Source organism: Grampus griseus (assembly GCF_964374135.1).
Source record: "Grampus griseus genome assembly, chromosome: 15".
Taxonomy (NCBI): Eukaryota; Metazoa; Chordata; class Mammalia; order Artiodactyla; family Delphinidae; genus Grampus; species Grampus griseus.
The window spans coordinates 79675704-79684731 of NC_139009.1; the positions used below are offsets into that span (position 1 = coordinate 79675704).

At 57.9% G+C, this 9028-nt stretch overlaps 1 protein-coding gene across 1 annotated transcript in view; it reads left to right on the forward strand.

Annotated features, from left to right (window-relative positions):
* Positions 1-7968, forward strand: part of FER1L5 (fer-1 like family member 5) — a gene marked incomplete at both ends in the record, with an annotated part of 48227 nt that extends 40259 nt beyond the window's left edge. The window contains 19 exons of the mRNA XM_082672774.1: positions 181-327; positions 408-570; positions 726-751; positions 1530-1580; positions 1717-1821; positions 2137-2256; positions 2731-2892; positions 3103-3194; positions 3599-3769; positions 3982-4130; positions 4340-4479; positions 5643-5731; positions 5966-6088; positions 6255-6396; positions 6622-6721; positions 6797-6990; positions 7178-7287; positions 7577-7724; positions 7834-7968. Coding sequence (XP_082528900.1) covers positions 181-327; positions 408-570; positions 726-751; positions 1530-1580; positions 1717-1821; positions 2137-2256; positions 2731-2892; positions 3103-3194; positions 3599-3769; positions 3982-4130; positions 4340-4479; positions 5643-5731; positions 5966-6088; positions 6255-6396; positions 6622-6721; positions 6797-6990; positions 7178-7287; positions 7577-7724; positions 7834-7968 — 2367 coding nt within the window. The remainder of the gene's footprint in view (positions 1-180; positions 328-407; positions 571-725; positions 752-1529; positions 1581-1716; positions 1822-2136; positions 2257-2730; positions 2893-3102; positions 3195-3598; positions 3770-3981; positions 4131-4339; positions 4480-5642; positions 5732-5965; positions 6089-6254; positions 6397-6621; positions 6722-6796; positions 6991-7177; positions 7288-7576; positions 7725-7833) is intronic.
* Positions 7969-9028: the final 1060 nt, after the last annotated feature.

Below are 9028 nucleotides of genomic sequence, written 5' to 3' on the forward strand. Positions count from 1 at the left end.
CCAGGCCTGGAGGACTCACCCCTCACAGGACAGGAGGACTGGGTGGGCCTTCGGACTCTGCCTTCACCCAGCCTCGTGCCCTGGCCCTGCAGGCCCCCTGGGGCCCCACTGCTCCCAGGCCAGGACCCCATCAGAGGGGCCGCCTGCCCCTCCCCCCACCCTCCCTCTCTGTTCCGGCAGATGCTGGTCTGGGGCCTTCGGAACATGAAGCAGGTGCGTTCGCCCCGGCTCCTGGTGGAATGCTGGGAAGAGTCCGTGCAGACAGAGCCCATCAGGGACTTCCAGACCAATCCCAACTTCACCCAGTCAACCCTCTTCCTCACACTGGTGAGAAGGCCTTGGGCCAGGGCTGGGGCAGCCCCCGCTCGTGGGAAGCCTCACGCCCTGGCCTCTCCCTGGGGCTGCAGTACATGCCTACGGATGAGGCCTTCGCGCTGCCCCTGGTGCTGAAGGTGGTGGACAACCAGGACTTCGGCCAGGAGACCGTGGTGGGTCAGGCCAACGTTGACTCCCTACAGCCCTACTTCTGTGACCCGTGGGCTCAGGACTACATGCCCCCACGGCCTCCAAGTACGGCCCTTTCTCCTTGCCCCTCCCCAGACCTCACCAACACGCTGGCACTGGGAGTGGCCAAGGCCCTGGCTGTCCTGCTGGGTTGGTGGCCCTCCCCTCCCCCCCCACTCCTCCCTTCTCCTGAGACTCATGACTGCGCTTTCTCCACGCAGTGCTGTCCGTGAAGAAGTACCAGGAGGTGAGTAAAGGGCTGGAGGCCCCATGCCATTTAGAGGAAACAGCCCTTGTGTCTGAGGAGGGTACAGATTAAACAGAGTTCCGATATCCGCGCCCCCAGCGCGAGGCCTACTTGTTCACGGGAACTCGAAAGCAGTGATCTCAACCTGGACTGCACATTAGAAATGCCCGAGAGTTTTAAAAATCCTGAGGGACTTCCCTGGCAGTCCAGTAGTTAGGACTCCGCGCTTCCACTGCAGGGGGGATGGGTTCGATCCCTGGCCGGGGAGCTAAGACCCCACGTGCTGCACAGCCCGACCCCCCCCAAAATGGTTTCTGACCAGTTGCTGGGGGTAGGAACCAGAAGCAGCAATTATTTTATTCAAGCCCAAACCACCTACGCCCCACCCCCGCCCCAGGTGATTCCAGTGTTTCCAAAGTTCAGAACTGCTGCTCTAGAGCAGCACCTGTCAACCTCGAAAGCACAGGAATCCTTTGGCATCTGGAGCAAAAGCAGACTCAGCTTCAGGAGGCCTGGGGTGGGGCCTGAGGCTCTGAACGTCTGAGCCTTTCCAGAGTTAAGTGTGGAGCTGTGGGCAATGAGAACCGAGAACTAACCTGACCCTCCTTCTCAGCCCCAGTCCTATGTCTGAGGATCCCTGAATTAAAAAGCCTCTGTGAAGGGCAAGGGAGCCAGGGCAGGAAGCCGTGGCCTCGAACCCCTTCTGAGCTCGGAAGTCAGAGGCGGTGGGCGGACCGGGCGGCCAGGCCTTGCCTAGCTCACCGCCATCATTTTTCAGCTCCTAGGTTACCTTTATGAAAAGTTCTGGTTCAAGTCCAGCAACGCTGAGGTGACGTAGGCTCAGCCCCGGGGAATAAGGAACAAGTCCAGGCAGCTCAGGGAGGTGGGGCAGCATGACTCCGGGCAGAGGAAGGCCACGGTGCCTTCTCCCCGAGGGCCAAAATGCCCCTCCTCCTCACTGCCAGGATGAACACGACCAGGAAGTGGACTGGTGGAGCAAGCTGTTCTGGGCCACAGGAGATGCTCCCCTGTCCCTAAAGTACAAGTACAAAGAGTATCACACCCTGAAGGTTTGCAGGCCCCTACGACGGGAGACTGATGAAGGATGGAGAAAATCTGCGGGGAGAGGCCAACAAACCCAGCCCCGAGTCCTTGGGGAACCACCAAGTCGGGGGGTGGCTTCCTTTCACGAGACTCCTGGCCGCGCCGCCACAGGCCACACCCTTTCAGGAACCAGGGCTGCCCACCAGCAGCAGCTCTGCTGACCCCGGGGCAGATGCTCTGGGGCGAGACCTGGGTGGCCCCTCAACCCCGATCCTAGGAATGGTCCCCTCAAGCCCTGGCCAGCTCCCCCCGCCAGCCGGGTCCCACACGCCCTCCCACAGGTATACGACTGCGAGCTGGAGGCCGTGCCAGCCTTCCAGGGCCTGCAGGACTTCTGCCAGACCTTCAGACTCTACCAAGAAAGGCCCAAGCTGGACAGCCCTGTGGTAGGGGAGTTCAAGGTGCGTGTCCCAGCCCTGCCTAGCTGCACCTGTCACCTCGTGCCCCTTCTGTCCAGGGAAGACTCTGACAGGAGCGCTGGTTCTATACGCTCGGCATGAGGATGGGGCATGGAGGGCTTGACAGTCTTGGGAGTGGGGGGCAGAGACTGACCTCTGCAGGGACTCAGGGTGGCCTCCCCCAACTCAGGAAGGGCGAGGGCTTCTCAGTCCCAGCTCGGGCCTGTGCTGCTCTCGGAGGCCCTAGAGCCTTTGAAAACAAGTGCGGACCCCAAGGGATGGGTGGGGGTGGAACGAGACCTCCCTTCAGCGGAAAACACCACCGTGGTCCCCGTAGAGCATCTCTGCGGCACATGCCCCTACCCGTCCTCACGGGTTTCATCCCTGCCACCCTCAACACAGACCAGGGGTACCTCCTGGAGGGCTCTACAGAGCCAGGCCAGAGGCCAATACCTTCCCTCCCCAACACACACACAGGGCCAATTCCGTGTCTACCCCTTTCCTGAGAATCCAGACACCCCCAAGCCCCCTCGCCAGTTCCTGCCTTGGCCTAAGAAAGAGGACTTCCCTCAGCAGTGCTTGGTGCGGGTGTACGTGGTGCGAGCAGCCAACCTGCAGCCCCAAGACACCAACGGCCTGGTAACGAGCAGCCCCCAGCCCGGGCACCCCCCTCACCTCACCCTACACCCCAGCATCCCGGAGCTCCCTCAGGCTGACACCCAGACTGCCAACTTCCCACAGGCCCCATCTGGTACAAGGGGCTCCTTTCTGCCCCACTCCCGCCCTCCCTGACCAACCTGGGCTGACTCTGCATTTCCCGTCCTTCTCTCACGTCTATCTGAACCCCAGTGTGACCCTTATGTGATCCTGAAACTGGGAAAGACAAAGCTTGGCAACCGGGACAAGTACCAGCCCAACACTCTGGACCCCATCTTTGGCGTGTGAGATGCCCCAACGCACCCGACCCCACGTCCCCGCTCCCTGTGCCGGGAGCAGTTCTAGAAGGCAGAGAACTCTCACGTTCCTTTCTAGCCTCCACGTTCCTAGCACAGTGTCCAACAGACAGAAGATGCATTGATGGGCAGCCCAGCTCTCCCCTCCCCCCTCAACCACTCTGCCTGGGAAGGGAGCTCAGAGTCCCACACCCCAGGCCTGTCCAAAGTTACTCCCAGCCACGACTGAGGGACGGCTATTGGCGGACAAGAGCCATCCCAGGCTCTGCTCTCCAAATTCACCAGGGCCAAACAGGGGGTAGAGCACGGGCACGTGTGGTTGGGATGCTGGAGAGGGAGCTGTGTAGATAACATGGTCCTCGGTCTCTGTGTCTCCAACACCCTCACCCAAGGATGTTTGAAATGAGCTGCACCATCCCCCTGGAGAAGGACCTAGAGATCCAGCTGTATGACTTTGACCTATTTTCACCCGATGATAAGATTGGAACCACAGTCATTGACCTTGAAAACCGACTCCTGTCTGGCTTTGGAGCTCGTTGTGGGCTCTCCAAATCCTACTGCCAGTAAGCGTGGACCTGAACCAAGGCAAGGGAGCACGAGGTGGGGGGGGTGGTGGTGGAAGAGTAAGCCCACGGCTCCCCTCGAAGACGCCTGCATCCCAGGCTGGGGAACCAGGGCCCGCACCTGTCTGCACCCCTGCTCCCAGCACTGGTCAGCCTGCAGCTCGAAGCAGAGGCTTCTCCAGGACTCAGATCTCCCCACCTTTTCCCCACAGGTCAGGGCCCTTTAGGTGGCGGGATCAGATGCCCCCAAGCCTGCTCTTGGAACACCATGCCAGGCAGAAAGGACTGCCTCCGCCTCTGTTCAGCCCTGAGGATGACTCTGTGTTTTACAATGGGAAAAAATTCAGACTGCAAAGCTTTGGTGAGAAGCACAGCACACTGCCAGAAAGCACAGAGCTGGGCCTCTGCGACAAGTGGGGCTACAGGATGGAGGAGCTGCCCGCCTCCCCTTCTCGCCTGTAACGGATAACCAAGTCCACTGCCCAGGCTGAGGGTGGAGAAGGGGCCTACGTGGGAGACGGGAAGGCTAATGACCTCGTGATCCCCTCCTTCCATCCCCCTCCAATCTAGAGCTGAAGCCCCCTACTGCTCGCTTTCTGGGATCTAAGAAAGAACGCCTTGCGCTGTACCTCCTGCACACCCAGGGACTGGTACCTGAGCACGTGGAGACCCGCACGCTGTACAGCGACAGCCAGCCGGGCATCGACCAGGTATGAGACTGGAGGGGCTGGATCAGGAGGTGGGGAAGCCCACCCATCCAGGACAAGAGGGGAAGGAGAGGCCGGGCACCCACAGATGTACGTGAAAAGAAGACAAGCACGTTCTGTGCATGTTAATAAGCAAGAAGTCGCAGTGGTGTCTCTTAGAATGGAGAAGTTCAGAGCTGGAAAATCACCAACAAGAAACCGAGGCCCCGTGTCAGCTGTGGAAGTGTTTCGGGGCCTTCCCCGCCGGTGCCAGCACTGCCTTAGTCTCTCCTGAGGGAGGGTTAAGGAGGCAGCACCTGGGGTCAGAGTGCAGGCATCACAGCCCCGGCTTGGCTGTTAAGTGCAGGCTGTGTTTTCTCCATGGCAAGGAACCCCTAACAGGAGGAATAAAAATCCCCACAGGCACCCTAATTATCCCCTACCCTCCAGCCACCAGAATGGCTCACCTCATTCTCCAAATCTCTCAAGCTGATAGCACATTCTAGATACAAAGTTCTCTACTGAGCACTTTTTAAAACCATCCTCATTAAACCTGTTTTCTCATTAAATGGAGCCAATTTCAAAAGAATAAACCTAGGTCACATGGTTTAAAGGAATCTGTCTTCCACTGTTGGTAGTCCTACCCTCTTAACTCTTTTGTCTCCCCTTTTCTCACCAGCTTCAACCCTTCTTTCCTAGACCCCTGTGCTTTGTGGATAGCTTGACATCCTTAGGATGTGGTTCCACAACATAAAATGACCTGGAGATCACCTAGTTTACTCTTACTCAGGGCCACTAAGGTGGCTAATAATTGCAGCCCCAATCCCATTCTGGAGCGCCATCCAGAGAGGCTGTCCAGCAGGACCTGTTAAATGGCATCAACCCTCCAGACCCCGGTTACACTTGACATCCGTGCGCCACAGCCATCAGCCTCGTAGCCATCCTATGCTCCCAGCCTTACGGCACTATTCTCCCAGCCAAAAAAAGAAACAAGTGGAAGCTGAGGGGCGGTGTGCTGACTTCCGGTCTGAAGTCCATCCCACCTCCCAGATGCCTCGATACCCCACCACTCGGTGTTGGAAACACAGCCTCAGCAGACCTAGAAGCTGAGACAGGGCCCCCCCCAGACCAGGATGCGGAGAACGGGGGCTGGCCAACCCCAGCCAGCGAATCCATCTCCACTCTAGGGAAAGGTGCAAATGTGGGTGGACATCTTCCCCAAGAAGCTTGGTCCCCCTGGCCCCCCATTCAACATTGGGCCCAGAAAGCCTAGGAGGTGAGTGACACCCATCTCCCGAGCAACTGCACCACTCGGTGTGGCCTTCCCAGCGTGCGGAGCACCAGTGGGCTCCAACACTGAGTCACGGTGATTCTTTTCCTCTGTTGGGAAACTGGGGAGCCTCCTTTCCCTGTGGTCCCCCAAACGCAGCACGACTTGGGTGGGCACGGAGGGCAGCCTCCCAGGCCTCTCTTCCCTCACCGAGGTTGCAGCTGGGGAGCTATTCCTCAGCAAAGCCTCAGAGAACAGTGGCTACAGGTATGAGCTGCGCTGCATTATCTGGAAAACTGCCCACATGGACCTGAAGGAAAACAGTTTAAGTACCGAGAGGATGAGCGACATCTATGTCAAAGGGTGAGGGAGAGGAGCGGGGCTCCGTCAGAGTGCCCTCAGACTTGCCCAGTTCTGTCTCTCCATTTCCACCCGTGCCTGGCGTCTACTGGGCAGCCCTCCTCCCAGGGCTCCAGCTAGGGGTGGGGACAATCCGAGTGAACCCCAGGTGAGTGGACTTTGGCCCCAGGTGGTTATTCGGGCTGGAGAAGGACATGCAGAAGACAGATGTCCACTACCACTCCCTGACGGGGGAGGGCATCTTCAATTGGCGGTTCATCTTCACCTTGGACTACCTGGCAGCAGAGCAAGCGTGCGTCTTGAGTCAGAAGGTAACAGGCCCAGGAGCGGGATGCACTCCTACCTCTCCCCTCAGAGCCTGCGAGCTGCACCAAGACACTTGGAATGTGGCCTTGGGTGGAACCACTCCCCGCTCCCCCTCCCCCACTTTCTCCTCCTCCTCAATGGTCCATCACTGCTGGGTGATGGGCTGCTAAGTGGCCAAAGGAACTCTCAGAGGAGACAGGCCGGAAATACGCTCTCCTGCCATCCTCCAGGACTACATATGGAGCCTGGACCCCACGGTGATGAAGTTCCCAGCCCGGCTCATCATCCAGATCTGGGACAATAACATCATCTCCGCGGATGACTTCCTGGGTGAGATCCTGGCACAGGGCCCGTGACCACAGGACAGGGAGCTCCTTTTTGCTGACGGCATTTCTCTGGGCTCAGGGGTCCTGGAGCTGGATTTGTCTGACATGCCCCTCCCGGCCCGGCATGCCAAGCTATGCTCCATCAGGATGATGGATGCTGACCCCAAGCGGCCTCACTTCCTCCAGTACAAGCACTGCTCCCTCTTTAAGATGAAGACTGTAAGCGGCTGGTGGCCTTGCCAGGTCCTCGATGGCGGCAAATGGCGCTTGTCGGTAGGCGCTGGGGAAGGTGCCTATTGCCTAGGACAGGGCTGACTACTGTGCCGCGTAACTTGGCTCTGACAGACCCTGGGGGCCTGAGCTAAATCCCTTTCCCTTTCTGGACCCTGGGAAGAGGCTTTTAAAACTATCCTTGCTCCTGCCGTCTGAGCTCAGCTCCCACCACCCATGGTGTTTCTAGGGTAAAGTGAAGATGACCCTGGAGATTTTGACAGAGAAGGAAGCCTTAATCAAGGCAGCAGGAAGAGGCCAGTCGGAACCCAACCAATACCCTACACTCCATCCTCCCCTGTAAGGGTCCTGCAGGGCAAAGGCACCAAGCCTCTTCCTCGTTCACAAAGCTGAGCTGCGGGGCCTAGCAGTCTGTATGGGATGGTGACCAGGGAAGGAGGCTGACAAGTAAAGAGGGATAATTACCGCCCCCCACCTCCCCACTCCGGCTCAATCGGGGAGAACAGCTGGGGACGGGGGAGGGCAGAAGCAGAAGTTGCTTTTTTAAAATGAAAGACCTTTGCTCTGGATTGCTTGACCTGAAGTTTCCCTCTGCCCTCCATTCTCTGCCATCTCTGCTCCTGGACAGACGCACCCATACCTTGCTCATGTGGTTTCGGTCACCCGTTACAAGGTTCATCCATGTTTTCTGGAAACGCTACCGCTTCAAAATCATAGCCATCTCAATCATCCTGCTTATAGGGCTTCTGCTGTTCAACTTTATCTATTCAGCTCCGGTGAGTGACAACCTTGGAGACAGGGGAAAAGGCATAGCTGCTCTCGGGATGACCCAAGAGAGAGCCCTCAGGTTGCTACTTCAGGCGAACTCTTATCTATTCTCTCTAGAACTATTTGGCCATGAGCTGGGTCAAGCCTGAACTTCGGCTGAGCGCTCCCATTCAAATATATGCCAATATCATCAATTCACTAAACACCAGCAACGCCAACTCTTCCAACCTCACCGCTCCCATCAGAACCTGAAATCTACAACAGGCCATAAGCTGAAACTCCTCCAGGGACACATAAATCACCTGTGAGCTATTTTCCCAGAACTTCCAGCCCCACCAGACTAATTCCCCCCGTCTGCCAGGCTTTTCTCCTGCCCATCCACAGCACTACCCTTGGGCTTCCTACCAGTTCCTTGTTTCCGGGGTCTAGGGATATTCTGACCATTCTGCTCAGACCACTTCCAACAAGAAGGGCAGAGTTGTAATTTTCCACTGAAATAAACAACTTTTGTAATGGAGCCACCCTGTAATTTGGGGGGGGGGGGTTCACAACACCATGAAAGGCTGAAAACACCAGGCTCTCAGACAAGACTCACAAGGATGGGGATGATGTCACCCTTACGCACCTCCTCGAGTCTCCAGGGACTCTTCCACTCTAAGAGGCCCTGACGTCACAGGAAAACAGAAGGCAAGGAAGGGCACCTGTGAGGAAAGGTGGCTCACGCGGGGTAAGCAGCCGGCCGAGGCCACCGCTCTCACCCCTCACGTGACCAGGTGGCCCCCTCCTCTGGGACACAGCTGGGACTCCAGCGCCCAGAACGACCTTCGGCCCCACTCATGACGGGAAGCATGTTTCTAGAAAAAAAGGGGAGAGCCAGAGCAGAACCTACCACGCTAGTCAGATTGTTTCCTTGCACCACACACTGCTCTGAGGCTGGCCCGGGTGGGGGGACTGCATTTCACGTCTTCCCCGCCCTCTTCACAGAGCCTCAAGGACCTCATAAGCTAGAATCACACAAAAGCCACAAGTGTGACGATCTCCACGCTGAACTGCCCCTCCTGCACCCCTGCCCGGGCCAGCTCACGAGCCCACCGGTGTCCTCCCACTACAGGGGTCTAGCCAATCTCCCCCGGAACTCAAAAACACAGAACAGCCATTTGCTTTCTCAGTTCCACCTGGTCCGAAAGCCAAGCCCGGGGCCCCAGCTGACCCTCTGTCACTCTGGAGCTGCTCTGCCATGGGGGGAGGTCAGGAGGGTCCCACTGTCATCCCACCTGCACGAGAGCACTACCGCCTATGGGAAGGATACAAG